The following is a 15,597-nucleotide window of genomic DNA, read 5'->3' on the forward strand; positions in this document are numbered from 1 at the left end:
GAGCATTCTGGACAATTCCCTGATTCCCGGATTCACCTCTCTCGAACTTCTTGCCGCGGGCCGCAGCGTCCGAGTTGCTGCCGGCCCGTAATGTCTGTACTAATGTTACTTGTCGCTCACCTCCTTGTATATAATGTAGAATAAATCCCTCCCAAGTTTGGTTTTCATCCCGACGTCCGTCCCCTCAACCCCTACAGCACGTATTACTCGCATGTACGCAGATTGAAACACACAGACGAACACTTTTGCACAAATTATATAAACTACACATACCTTTACACCCTGCTCTAATTTTAGGTGATGATCCGCTAGTCCCATTATTTGACGTCCGTAAATTTCTAGACGAAACTGGATTTTTACATAAAATATAGATTATTAACACAGCCTTTTCCTTCATAAACTGGATTTTAAAACACCTCGTGTTTGGCGCGGCATAGCTTTAGCCGCTTTTGCGCCATTAAACCCCCATTTAATTAACTAGCAAACTAAGAGGGTGAGCTGGTGAGCGCCCTAATCTCAAACTGCATTAATTCTCAGAATTTCAGTACTTTCCAATGTGTAAATAAAGTGTATAGGCACTTTTTGATGCTGCAAGGTAATAACTTTCGTCTTTTGTTTGTTTATCGACAAATAGTTTCTGGAGCACCAATTAAGAATACTCATAATTTATGCTCATGCTGATGTTGCTGCCACTAATGAAAGCAAGTAAAGAATGATGTTCTTTCATTCGCCGTATCGCCCTTAAAGTACAACCAGCTAATACAAAAATACATGCAATTCAGATGGATCAATACAAAAACACCGAGTATTGTAACAGCAACAATAATAAATAAGGTAGAAATAGTGATAACGAAAACAAACTAAAATATTCATAATTTATGCTCATGCTGATGTTGCTGCTACTAGTGAAAGCAAGTAAAGAATGTTCTTTCATCCGCTGTATCACCCTTCTTACCCCCTCCTGTCGCTAAAATCTTTTTATTTTGTTAAACAATTCAGCTGTCAGTGTGTGCGTAATATGGCTCGTGGTTGCATGATTTTCCAATAAACCTCAGCTTCCAAGTTCCTGCCAAGTTCATTGCTTTCTTTCTTTACCGCTTTAGCACAAATGCCCTTTTGCGCAAAATGTTGCATTAACTTGCCCAGCAATTCACTGCTGTGGAGCAATAATTTGCCATTTTATTCCCTCAGGAATTTCTGCCCAACTTTGGCGAGAATGACAAGGAGGAGAAAGTGGAGACCCTGCAGTGAGTGGACCCTCTCTTACCCTCTGTGGTGAAGCACACTTTTTTCCTTCCCTGGGGGAGGTCACCAGCTGCGGCAGAGTACTGCTCCATCAAACAATTTAGAACAACAAATACTTACATTCTCCTGTGAGACTGGCTAGGGGCATCAGTTTGCTGAATGGTATATCTGAAGAAAGCGATTTTGGGTTAAGCTTTAAATATGTGAATTGCCAAGAGATCTTATGGGACAGTTCTTGGTTCTAGGTTTGTCTTTTGGGCCTGAAACAAACATCCTGGTCTTTTTGCAACTTTCCAAAAATCCGCTTTAAAGTAATTCATCGAGACATACTAAGATTATGAAGCACCTTCCCAGTGCTCTGGAATTTACATTTAAGAGGCAACACATACAGTTGAACCCGACTATATCGAACCCGTTTACATCGAATTATTCTATATATAGAACGATTTCTGGACACAGTACAGTTACAATGAGTATATATATAGCAAAAATTATGCTTATATCGAACAAAATAAAGCAGCGACTCCCGATATATCAAACGTCAAGCGGCAGAAAGTGCCCCCGGAAGTTGGCTTTCCCTCGCGGTGCCGGGAAAACTCGGCGGCGTGGGGCTCCATCCAACCGCTCTCCCTACCGTGACCGCCCTGCCTTGGACGAGCCGTCGACACCCCCCTGCAAAAAATGATCCTGGCCCGCCCGCAGCACTTGCTCAGACAGCCAATCAGAGGCTCTTGTGCCCTTGTCGTTCAAGATGGCGGAAGTGCGAGTTGTCTCGCTGCTTTTCTGGTTCATTGTGTATGCGCCTTGTAGGCCTTCTCCCGCAGTGTTGCCGTGATGGAGCGGCAGAATTCGCCTTTCGTCGTGAAGCTCGAAATCATAAATAGGAACGAATGCGGTGAGAAGTCGGATGTCCCCGCAGCGTACAAGATTCCGAGGAGCGCTCTCAGCACATTCTTGAAGGGGGAGATTACGGCTAAAGCGGCCAAACTAGCGACCCGGTGCCCGTGGCGCCCGACGCGTACGCACGGCCTTGTGCGAGTGGTTCATCCGAAATTGCTTCAGCTGTGCCGACTTTTGCATGCTCAGTGATGACTAAATTCTGATGAATGCGACAAAGCCGTTGCCGATGTTGCCGAAGTTCGGAGTGAGCTGTCAAAATTTCCAGAAGCTATTGACGAATCAACGGTGGACGAGTTTGTGAGCGCAAATGATGGTGTCGCAACCACAGGAGAGCCCGAAAACGAAGACTACATTGCCGACATCGTACCGAGCACAAGTGAAAGTGGGCACAATGAGGAAAGCAACAACGGCCCTTGGCCCACATCCTCCGAAGTGGTTGGTGCACACACACTAGGAGGTGCTTCTGCGCGAATGCGGAAGGTTGCGTCCTCAGCTGCTCCGACGCTTTAGACAATGTGGAAAAGTGCGTGTGTCGCAGGCAGCGAAATCGCCCAAGCAGAAGAAAATGCAGGACTACTTCGTGCGAAACTAAGCTAGTTTCACCAATAAAGTGGTTTTATAAATGGTATGTGCTTTACGACATCCAATTCTTTAGCAGGCTTATATCAAATTATGCTCTATGTTGAACTGACAGGCGTATTTTTTGCAAGTTCGATATAGCCGGGTTCGACTTTACAATGTAACAACTCGTAAAAAGAAGGAAAAGAAAAAAAATCCATAGCCTCTGCCTTTTTGTCACATGCGGGTTGTGTTTATCAGTTTTTGCCAAGCTTGACCATTGAGTCTTGTTTAATAAAAGAGAAAGAGAATTGTTTATTATTTGAAAGGCCACCTTTTGCATGAAATGCAAAGCATGTGTAGTGATAGCAAGGTATTAGTACATAACGTAAGGTTTGTGGTTTTATAAGCCGTATACATTCCAGTAAATATTTGCTTTCTAACTGAGCAAGAATGGTGTCATAAGCATACAGACAAACATGAAAAAATCTCATGTGATAATCATAACACTTGCCCTCACATTGCTGAGGTTATAAGGGATGGCATCAGCGCCAAGTGAATACCCTGTGCTGCTGCTTGTTTCATCATTTTGACTGTGCCACATCTCTGAAATTCAGGCTACACAATCTCCAACACTAAGTGTGGGGGAAGACAATATGCATGAATCCACCAACTGTCTCGGCTCCCTCGATACATACTTATACATAGGCCACTTATGCCATCAGCTGTGTAGATGGCCATGAGCTGCCATGGCCGGGCTAAATGAGAAGGTGCGTGCCTTTCTTCCCTAGCGTGCACTTGATCATGGGAACTCCAATTTTGGGCATGTGGGAAGGAAGATGATGTGCGCATAAAGCCACCATCCTTCTCGGGTCAACCACATGCACTTGAGCTTACATCTACAGCATATGGTGCACAGGTCACTCATTCTTATCACACCGAGACTACGAAACATCATGGCGACAAGAAAAATTCGCCTGAAGTTTGCATATAATTGTCGCTGCAATAAAAGCAAACAAGAAAGATGGCAACCCATATGGCTTCTTCCTCATTTAGCCTCACTTCAGCCACATCACGCTCCTTCATACTTATTCCCATTTTAGCTCACCCCATTAGGGCAGATGAGGGTAAGGATGATCATGTGTGCACTGACCATTGCAGTGTTTAGATTTTGAGAGGAGCTGCAATGATAATTGTTCCACTTTTTCGTTTATTTCTATGCAACTGCACACTTGCAAAAGATTGGGGTGCATGGTGTCTACCAACCAAGAAAACCGGGAATTCTCAGGGATTTTCAATAGCCTGGAAAAACTCGGAGAAAACTTAGGGAATTTGTGCTTCAATCAGAAAAAATCAGAAAAAATGTCATTTGATGAAAGGGAACAAAAGTCACCCGACTTCTGGCTCGAGTAAATGAGAGGAATCGTAACGAATTGTCTTTGGCTTTGTGTTGTCGGCTGGAGGAGTTGCCAGTGTACAGTCAATGACCGATTTTCCAGACACCTGATTTTTGTGAAATGCCTTATAATGTGGACGGCTTTCCGGCACCACCACGTACCCCAAAGAGTCAATGTATAAGAATCTGTGATTTCAGACGCAAGAACCCTTCGCTGTCCGATTTTCCGGATGCTTTGCCGCAACCACAGGTCCGAAACTGCATTAATCAAAGCCAACACCGCCGTTTTAATTATCTGGCCGCCTCGAACCAGCTCTCTCACACGCAGATCCTCTGGCAGCTGTAGCCACCACCGCGGCAATGCTATGCTTAGCTGCTTCGGCGTTCACTATTAAGGTTCTTGCCGTTCAGTGCCGTGTTTTTAATTGAAACGATTCGCTGCTGTCAGTAATGGCACTGACTCCGCCTCTGTAATCCTCGCAATTGGCTTCGAAGTTTGGAAAGCATAACACGTTGCATAATACCGGTTCCCGAAAGGCAGCTTCGCCTCAACACAGGGCTGTTATGCGGAGAAGTGTACGTGAAGTATTGCGGTGAAGCTTAACAAGTGTGAGAAGGGGCAATTGTCATGGGACGCAGTACGTATTCCATAATTATACATGCTTGCACCCGCTGTCTCCTGTCATAGTACGAGCTCCGATATGCCTAATAAGTGTATTGACAGGCCTTCAGAGCTTTCTCGGACATACCTGTGGGGACTTGAGCCCTTTAGTGCAGTAAAAGACGTGCATTCATTTTTTCAGAATGCCCGATTTGATTTTTCGGAAGTTTTCGTGGTCCCTAGGGAGTATGAAAAATCGGATGTTGACTGTACAACTGGCCAAGAGGATGCTTCAAGTGGTCCATGCGGTGAACACGCCGTTGAACGAGGACAAAAACAGAAATGACCGCCGCATTGAGGAATGATGGGAAAGGAACTGTGCTGCCTCTTCTTTGAAGGAGCTTGGGCTCAAAAAGCAAAGTGTTGGCTGATGTAGAAATGCAGGTGATGACCCTCATCCAAAGCAAAATAAACTCTCGAAAGCAGTCAAACACACATGAAGCGGAGGCATTGTGCATGGGCTAAAGAGTTGTGAGGACAGTTGAGGTTGACTTTCCAACTGCTGAGAAAATCTCATTTGTGACAAAGTTCGGGCCTAATACCAATAATCTTGCTATCACTTCATAGAGATAGCTCATTTTCAAAAATATTTGCTTTTGTATGCACCTCTCTTTATTTGTATGTTAAAATGATGGACTCTATTTACAATGGGCTTTATCATTTTTCTTTTTCGAAGACATTTTATTTGCTGTACATTTTACTATCCCCTACCTTCATAAGGAGGAAGCTTGGGCGAGGTGGTGATTCAATATCGACATGTGTGCACAGCGCAAAAGACAAGGACTGAAGGAAAAACACAATACAGGCGCTGACTTCAACTGATCTTTATTTGCGAATTTGCCAGAATTATATACACGTTCAAAAGTAATGAAAAACAACTTTTGCATTATGTCGCAAATGAACCCTTATTGCATCACAGCCAGATACTTGATTTTGTTTTTGGCGAGGGCAATAGACGCCATGCTGACCCAAAGGTCACCCAGCCTCTGTATCTTGTCAACCTCTATGATTTCATGTGTGAGCTGTTCTTGGTGTTTGGAGATTACGACGCAGTTTTCAAATTCAGGGTCACAAGGGCAGTCTCTGCAGTGAATGCCAAGATGATCTTGTACGGTGGTGTAAACATTCTAAAAATGCTCTTTCAATCACTCATTTAAACATCTGCCCGTTTGGCCAACGTATTTCTTTCTGCAAGTCATGTAAAGTCATTCCCTTCTGTAAGTAATTTCTTTCCACAATCATGTAAACCACACCCAGGGTGCAGGCTCCAAACTGCTCCCTATGGTTAGTAGCGCAAACATTTCGTCGTGTGGCATGAGCATTCACACGCCTGCAGAGCTCCGATAATTTTCCGGGGCAGAAAAAACATCTACTTTACTGCCTATCTTCTTCAAGTTATGCGATATCTTGTGCAAGTAAGGAAGCACTGCTACAGTCTCTGGCAGCGCAGTCAGCTGGTGCTTTGTCTCACGCTTGACTTTTCTGCTACTGAAACTAACAAAAGCTCGGGGTACCCAGCATATGTTAGGCGGGAGGCCTGCGCAAGGAGACTGCACGTTAAAGAGTGAAAGCAAGACTTATTTAGGGCATTTGTGAAGCAAAGTGTCATGATCCGCCCGGGTTCGTGAATGAGGGAGGGCTCGAGGCACCCTCCTCGTATATTTTCACCATGCCTTGCACACGGGTACGGTTTATCGATATGCACCACTGAAGGTTGTTTTTTTCCTGTCACATTAGTTTCCGCTCATACGGTATGTTGACACGTGTACTTGCCTATCTTTATCAGGCGACCACGGTTCACCGCCTAACAAATGTTATTGCACAGCGCAGGACGCGCCTGCATGTATTCGAAGTTTCTGGAATGTTATCGATGCTTCTATCTGCTGTCTGTTGTCGCCGGACCTTGTGTAATCTGATTGCATGTATGCGCGACGCGAATGGTGTAGAACTTTGTGGAAGGCATGCGGGTCCCAGCGGTTACTCTGGAACATTCGACGACTGATCTATAAAAGCCGACGCGCTTGACTCGCTGATCCGATTTTTGCCGATCGCTGACTGTGTTCGCTGCTGTCGCCATTCTTTGAGTGTAGCCTGTTTTGGAGGGCACAAGTTCGCCCAGTAAAACGCTAGTTTTGTCTTTCTCAGTTTAGCTGCTTCCTTCACAGTCACTACCACGTGACATCTGGTGGAGGTGCTTGTGCGTTCATGTATCGAACGCCCCCGCAAAGCCGCGATCCAAGCCCGAAGCCCGAGGACAAATCCGACATCGCCCAAGACCAGCGTGCTAGCCGCAGACTGCAAGGACTGCCCCCAGAGTACAGACTTCTGCCTGAGATGACAAAGAAGATTGTGGCCAAGACAACTCCAATGGCTGCCCCAGCGTCCCCCGTTATCCTGCAACAACCTCGGGACCCACCGACCTTCCACGGAGCAGCTACTGAAGACCCGGAATCCTGGCTGGAGATCTACAAACGAATTGCGACTTTCAACAACTGGGACTATGACGACAAGCTGTGGCATGTATACTTCGCTTTAGAAGACGCCGCCAGAACGTGGCTTGAGAACCGGGAGTCGACCATGACAACATGGGACCTGTTCCGTAGCGGCTTCCTGCGCACCTTTACGTGCGTCGTGCGCAAGGAAAGGGCCGAAGCCATGCTGGATGCCAGAGTGCAGCTACCTAACGAAAACGTTACCATATTCACGGAAGAAATGAACCGTCTCTTCCGCCACGCCGACCCGGATATGCCCGAGGAGAAGTCCGCCTTCTCATGCGTGGTGTGAAAAAAGAACTTTTCGGCGCAATGATACGAAGCCCACCGAAAACCGTAGAAGAGTTTCTTCGCGAGGCCACCAGCATTGAGAAGACACTTGAAATGCGGAACCGGCAATTCAACCGCCGCATGAGCTCTACCAACTACACAGGAATTCAATCTCTGGCCACCGACGATCTGCGCGAGACTATCAGAGCGATCGTACGAGAAGAGCTGCAGAGGTTGTACCCTAGGTCGCAGCCTCAAGTAGCCTCAATCGCTGAAATTGTCAAAGATGAGCTTGAGCGATCCCTTGGAGTTCCTGAGGTGCAACCAGAATCACCGCAGCCCCAGCCGGAAGCGATGACATATGCCACCGTCGCCTGCCGCCAAGGCCCCCCTGCACGACTGCACCAGGGACCTTTAATGCCACAATTATGTCGTCCACCGCCGTCGCCGCCAGCACGCCCACCCATCGCCCAGCACCGCTACGTGAGGAAGACGGACATTTGGCGTGCTCCTGACGACCGCCCATTCTGCGAAGAAGCGGGTCACGTCTACCGCCGATGCCCATACTGGGAAATGGGACTGCGAGGGTTCGCCGTTAGCGCGCCACGACCACAGCTTGGCGAACGACTTCGCGATATCGCCGGCTACCTCGGCGCCACTCAGTGGAGCGCTCGACGACCGTCCCGTTCGCCGTCACCAGGCGGCTACCTGTCGCCGCAGCACCGACTATATACTGGCCCAGCCGGGGTCCGGTCTGTGAGCCCATATCCGGAAAACTAAAAGTGCAATATATACATCAATGCCTGTGAAAATAAAATCTATAGTGGAAAGTGAAACGCTGTCTCTGTGTATTTGTATTTTTTTACGTCCTCGTTCAGTCGTGCTTATACACTCCATCATGGATTAGGCAAGATCCTTTCACTATAGAGTCAACAACAATAAAGGAAAGTTCTGATACATCAAGAAGCGTCGGGCACTGAGCGATAACCCTGGAACAATAGTTAGCAGGGGAAAATGGTCAGAGGAAAAAAATTCACAATGTACAGTCTAATCTCATTAATTCGAACATTCGGTTTATTTGAACTGAAGTTGTGACCCGGTAATTCGAACATGCAAGAATTTGGGAGAGTTAATTCAAACATACTGTGCTCTGACAATGCTCTCAGCAGTGCGCCAAATCATGCGGCGGCACCTCCACCCAGCATTCCTCTAACCCTGCCATGGAGGAGGAAGAGCTTAGGAGACTCCTCAATGCTGCACGCGAAAAAAAAAATACTGCGGCCGAAATTTGTGCGCAGACGTGTGCAGGCGCGCATCACCAATTACTTCTGTTAGTGACGGGTTAGTGACTTTTGTTAGTGTCGTCTGTACACCGTAGAGTCAACGTAAAGAACGTCTAAAATTTCGGACGCTAAAAACCTTTGCCGTCTCACTTCCCAGTCTTTTTGCCATGAACGCAGGTCCGAAACGGCGTCAATCGAAGCCACCACCACCGCCATTCGATTATCGCGCTCTCGCATGCAGATCTGCTGGCAACCGCAGCCACATTGCCTAGCTGTTTCGACATTCGCTACAAAGCTTCTTGCTGTTCGATGCCGTGTTTTTCATTGAAGCAGTTTATGCGCCGCTGTTGGCAATGGCGCCGACTACGCCTTTGTAATCCTCGCCAATGGCTTCGGAGTGCGGAAAGCATGGCACGTTGCATAATGCCGGTTCCCGAAAGTCAACTTCGCGCCAATACAGCAGTCTTACGCGGTGAAGCATACCGAAAGTTTGAAGGGGCAATTGTCACGGAACATGGTATGTTTCCTTTAATTATACACACGTACACCCGCCATCTCCTGTGACAATACGAGCACTGATACGCCTAAAGGCTGTTTCGCGTGCCTCAACTGGAACGACAAAAATCGGTGCAGTCACACGCGTCGCAATGCGATTTTTAGAGGGCCCATTTCACATGATTGCGATTTCAACAACGCGACTAGTGCGACACCCAGGGTTGCTTACTGCCAGGTTTCGTGGCACACGATGCATAGTTAGTTTATTGTAATGAATAATGTTTGCATTACAGTATTGTTGACTTTTCTTTATTAGACATAAATAATATGCTTGTTTTGCAATTCAGAAACCTGTTGAAGTTAAAATTTGTTTTGGAGGGCGCAACGGTGGTTTCTTAAGTTCAGTGTGGCATGGGTATGTAAACAGCTGTTCGCAGCTGTGGTTCCATGCTGTGTGTTGTCTCATCTGCCTTCTATGACCGTTTCATTCTGCCTGCGCTACAACCATCTACAAGATGACCTATTAACAATTTCATGTAACGACCCTCACTGGCATATGCAGTATTTGGAATTCGGCTGCCACGAAGTTGTCGTGTCAGCCCTACAAGATCCTTGCACTACAACAACCACCAACCCAAAAGCCCACGTCTGCCCCTGAACGAAGCCGCAAATTATCTTTGTGATTACTTAACGTGGAATAAAAATTGTGTTGTGAAATTCAACCTTAGTGCTAGCCTGGTTTGTCCATCACGGTGCGTGTGCTGCGAATATATATATGGGAGTCCTCTCTGAACATTTCTAAAGGTGCAAAAGTCGACGCATCAAATTTGTTGAGCAGTTGCCATCACTTTTGTAGATACCTGTACGTAGTATTATAGCATTCTAAAAGACGTGCTTCTCGTCCACTTTGTTGTCCTGTGTCTCTTGGCTAACCACTCTCAGCAGGCTAACCGCTTACAGTTAGCCTGTTTTATGCAAATAGGTCACAGCCTTAATGCTATGTGATGTTTATGCAGTACACTGTTCACAAACTATACCAAAATGCAAACGGCAGGTGATGTAGATGCACAGTGCGAGACATCAGCACAGTGACGTTTGTTGAAGAAATGATGGTGCAGTTTTTGTGTAGATGAATGAATGACATGTACTTATTTACCTATTCATTTATATACCTCGCAGGCTGCAAGGTTTGAGTATTAAGTGAGGGGGAATTAAAAAGCAGTTACAAAAGGAAGAACGGCACAACATTTAAAAAAGAAACCAACAAAAACAAAAAGCAGCACCAATACAATGCACCAACTAGCCCAACAACATGTTTTACTGACACAACATTACACAATACTTAACAAACAATAGCAGAAAAAATTACCACCCATGCACCCTGTACAGATGGTAAATGAGAGAAGCTGAAATATGCAGCCCCGGTATTTATCACTGCATTAATTCTGACAGTTCTGAATTATTGGTTATGTCTGTGTTTCTTTATGAGGTTACGCACTCGATTGGCTTGGGTTTATCACATTGTTTATTGGAAATGCCACACATTGTGCTTCACACAATCACCATCATAGGGAGTGCAATGAGGGGTTCATTGTGTTAATCCAATGGGTCCATCAATGTCTTTCTGAATTATGTTGTGCATTTGTGTTTTGTAATGCGTTAATCATAGTATTTATGACTTGGCTATGCACTGTAGTTACTAAGTGACACACCGGGGCTGCATATTTCATTTAGTGAAATACAGGGACACATTTTTGAACCTATTGCAAAGACAGAGAGAGACTGCTGCATGTGCGCTCTGCTGCAAAAGAGAAATGACCTCACTATTGGTGTAGCCATTGGTCCGCCACACCTTTGCTGCGAGATAATTATGTCATCATGATCTTGTCTTAACCCTGTCCCCCTCTGTGTCCCTTCCCTGCAATAATACATACATAAATGCATATGTTTTAAATGCATAAACATTTCTATGCCTACCCAACGAGAAATTTGTCTGTCCGTCACGTAAGACGAATGCAATGGCTCATAACCCCCTAAACAATGGTTCATACCCCTGCATTAGGGTTTCTGTGATCAGGCTACGAGTGTTTCACCTAGGCATAAACAGCTTTGCTGTAAAAAGAATGAACACCTTTCTGCTAGAGACCAAGACGATCATAAGACGCACTAACAAAAAGTTTATTGAACATGCCGAGTAAATGCTGGCTGATAAGCAATAAATTGAAGTTACACAAAAAGGTGAAGCAAAAACAGGTGTTACTTCTCTCCTCCTTGCGGGTTGCCGCAGAACTACTACGTCAAAACAGGTGTGTGTCTATACAGATCCCAACAGAAAACTCATCCATCTCTGAAAGTGTAACACAGGCCATGCTGACACAAGATTCTCCCAGTGTCTTTGCATCTACAGCTTCCATAATTTCTCTGAGAAGTCGATCTCCAGAGAATGCTAGTTTCTTTCTCTACAATGCACTCTCGACATCTGAACATGCATTGTTGAGGAAGAAGCTAGCATTCTGTGCTGATCTGCTGCCTAGAGAAATTATGAAGCTGTAGATCTAAAAACGCTGGGAGAATCTTGTCAGCATGGTCTCCATTAAAAATGGATGCATCTCCCATCAGGAAACACACATTAATTTTTTGTGTATGCTCGGTTTATTACTTGTCAGCCAGCATTTACTCGGCGTGTACATTAAACTTTCCGTTGTTAGATCATCTCGGTTTTCTTGTTTGTCCTATGTGTTCTCTGGTCCTGTTTGTAGCCAGGCAATTCTTTATTTATTTAGACTGCAACAAGTCATTTTAATGGCCCTTATGATGCTTCTGTGTACCTTATATAATTTTTTATTTTTGCAATGTTGCAAGAGGGTACAGTGTGAAGCAGTAAGAACAGTACGAAACTTTTTTTTTTTTTCCGATGGCATAAAACTGGAAGAATGTGCTTGCATAAGCAAGGTGCCAATCTGTCTATTGGAATAAGAACAGTGTTTCTTGAAAGGCGCTAGCATGCTTGATTGGCTATTGTAATGCTTTCTATCCTGCACTTAAAATTTTTCTGTATTTTCTTTCTGTAGCGTCTTTATTTATGTTTGGTTGCACGAAGCACCAGTGTTTATCTAGCCTTCAAAGCTGTCTTTTGTTTTTCTGGTAAACTGTATAAATCACCACGTTTTGGCAAGGAACCTTAGTTGGAACGACAGAACGCTGAGCTAGTTGGTAAGGATTCATTGTGCAACAAAGAGGTGAGGCGTGCAGACAGGACACAAGAGTAGAGAAGTGGACAACACGAACACAGACTATCAACTGAAGGGAGCACTGAGGCGAAAAAAGAAAGAAGACACAAAACTCATCTGTGCAAGCTCTGGAATGGCATCACCACGTGTCAGTTGGGTACATGTGCCGGTCTACGTGAGAGATAACTGTTAAGGGACTTAATCTCTTCTTTATGTAAAGTAATCGAAGGCTGACTCACACACGCACTTCCACCATTATAAATATGACATGCCTCTACGATAAGACGCGTATCTTCATTCTTATTCATGTACAGTATCGCGCATTCATCTAACTTTGGCATGCAGTTACAATCTTGGCAATGTAGGGAAAGATTAGAAGGCGATCCACCGGTTAACGACCTTTTATGTTCCATTAGCCTCTGATTGATACACCACCCCGTTTGCCCTACTTAGCACTGGCCACAGCTACGGGGAGTTTTATAAACCACACCCATACGACAGTCAGTAAAACTGTTGTTCTTATTGTGCTTCACTGGACAAATATCTGTTCTTTTTTTGCCTTTTACCTGCTCCTTCCTTTTCTGCACGGCAGTGCACATCTTACCTAGCTTATTGGGAGCGGTGAAAGCAACATTAACATCATATCTACTTGCAGCTTTTTTAAGCCTGTGCGACACTGAAAGAATGTTCGGAATAGCCACTACCCTTTTTTTGCTATTATTGCTTTATGTAATCACGTCTGTCCCCCTCAAAACCGACTTATTTAGGCGTTCAGCCACACTGGCCACTGCTACACTAGTATAACTTAGTGTAGTGTAGATATTTCGTTACGTTGATGATTACCTGATTTTCTGCAATAGAGAAGATTTCAATTACGCTGCTACCTCTGTAATTGAGCAATATAAACTTTATGGAGGAGGATTAAAGTTCACCAGGGAATTTCCTCAGCGACGCGTAATTCAATTTCTAGACATTTCCTTGGTCTTCGAACAAAATCACGTTTGTTGGCAGCACTCTTCAAGATCTTCGAAGCCGTTGTTAAACTTTCTTTCCAAGCATTCCAAAGTAGTAAAAAACGGAATTGCCATGTTGTGCCTTAAGTCTTCTCTCACCCGATCCCGCATGCACAAAATGAGCACATTTTAATGCGCAGGTCCTGCGCCTATTAGAAGCAGCTTATCCTAGTGTAGCAGTGGCCAGTGTGGCTGAACGCCTAAAGAAGTCAGTTTCAAGGAGGACGGACGTGATTACAGAAAGCAGTAATAGCAAAAAAAAAAGGGTAGTGGCTATTCTGTACATTCATTCAGTGTCGCACAGGCTTATAAAAGTTGCAAGTAGATATGATGTTAATGTTGCTTTCACTGCTCCCAATAACCAAGGTAAGATATGCCCTGCCGTGCAGAGGAAAAAGGAGCAGGTAAAAAGAACAGATATTTGTCCAGTGAAGCACAATAAGAACAACAGATTTACTGACTGTCGTATGGGGGTGGCTTATAAAATTCCCCTTAGCTGTGGCGAGTTCTAAATAGGGCAAACAGGGTGGTGTATCAACCAGAGGCAAATGGAACATAAAAGGTCATTAACCGGTGGATTGCCGTCTAGTCTTTCTTTACACTGCCAAAATTGTAAGTGCACGCCAGAGTTAGATAAATGTGTGATATTGTACAGGCATAAGAATGAAGATACATGTCTTATGGTAGAGGCATGGCATATCTATAATGGTGGAAGTGCATGCGTGAGTCAGCCTTCGGTTACTTTACATAAGGAAGAGATTAAGTCCCTTAACAGTTATCTCTCACGTGGACCGGAACATGTACCCAACTGACACGTGGTGATGCCATTCCAGAGCTTGCCCAGATGAGTTTTGTGTCTTCTTTCTTTTTTCGCCTCAGTGCTCCCTTCAGTTGATAGTCGGCATTCGTGTTGTCAAATTCTCTGCTCTTGTGTTCTGTCTGCATGCCTCACCTATTTTTTCTTTAGTTGGAAGTTAGCTCTCATCCATCTTTAGTGTCATACTGTTGATACTGCTTGTGTGTGTGTGTGTGCATGCGCGCATAGATTTGGATGTGAAATTGGCGCCTTGGGTGGGTGTATTGTTTGTCTCCTGTGCAGCCTCATGAATTCATTAACCATAGTGCAACAGAAATACAATTGACAAGAACAAAGTGAACATGCAGAGCACTTCATTCTTGTCCCTTGTATATCTGTCGCGCTTTAATTAATAATGAATACACACTAACTTGTCCAGTTTTCAGTTCTTATGTCGGGATCATAAGCCTGCTTGTGTCCTGGAATATCTGCATGGCTATGTCCTGTAATTTAATTTTTGGCCATGTGCTTGGAAGTCGCTTGTCAATCTCCTGATTTTCCTGACAACCTTGTGGGATGTGCAGGCCTAGACAGTTTCTGGTGAATCCATGCAGGTGTGCAGGGTGTTGTAGTCTGTAAATTTGCTCTATAAAGGCTTCTTTGATTGCTTTCAGTTGAGCTTTTTTAGGTGTCGGATGAACTGGAATGGTACTCACTTGTATCTGGTTTAATCTTATGTGGTGTTGTACTACTGTTACACTGCTATTGCCACATCAGTGTACTATATGTGCCTGATGTTTGCTTGCATCTTCATGATTAGCAACCTCCTCTGTATGTTTGGCAGTTGCATATAGTCTCCTGGCCTAATTGTTTAATCTCATATTGCGCGGTATGGGCCTGTTGTGTTTCAAGTTGAAGTGCTCCTGAGGTTGTGTTTCTGAAGGGAGGGGTCTTTGCATCTCATATGCTAGCTGTCATAGTATCTTGGGACCAGGTTCTGAGCTCTTGAGGCAAAGAACTTGTTCTGCAGGCTGCAACTCTACTCTGTCTAGGTGCTTGTCTGTTTGCTCTTTCTCATAGAGGTCTTCAAGCATGGTAGAGTTGGAAAGACCTGTTGTTAACCGTTGCCTATTTTCAATGAGTTGTCTTCTTTGTGTGCTGCTGGTAATTCATACCGCACAATACCTTGGACACAAGCACAGCATCTGCAATTTTCCATAGCACCCGCTCGTCCACCCCTCATGATTTCGAGATTATT

At 44.9% G+C, this 15,597-nt stretch overlaps 1 protein-coding gene across 6 annotated transcripts in view; it reads left to right on the top strand.

Moving 5' to 3' along the window:
* Nucleotides 1-15,597, top strand: part of LOC139059016 (nuclear factor related to kappa-B-binding protein) — a 617,245-nt gene that overhangs the window by 34,463 nt on the left and 567,185 nt on the right. For 5 of the 6 annotated variants that reach the window (XM_070536798.1, XM_070536799.1, XM_070536801.1 and 2 more), the window contains exon 3: nt 1,192-1,247. The exons of the other annotated variant lie outside the window; for it this stretch is intronic. In XM_070536798.1, the coding sequence (XP_070392899.1) occupies nt 1,192-1,247 (56 nt within the window). The remainder of the gene's footprint in view (nt 1-1,191; nt 1,248-15,597) is intronic. 6 annotated transcript variants of the gene reach the window in all.

Source organism: Dermacentor albipictus, chromosome 4 (genome assembly GCF_038994185.2).
Source record: "Dermacentor albipictus isolate Rhodes 1998 colony chromosome 4, USDA_Dalb.pri_finalv2, whole genome shotgun sequence".
NCBI lineage: Eukaryota > Metazoa > Arthropoda > Arachnida > Ixodida > Ixodidae > Dermacentor > Dermacentor albipictus.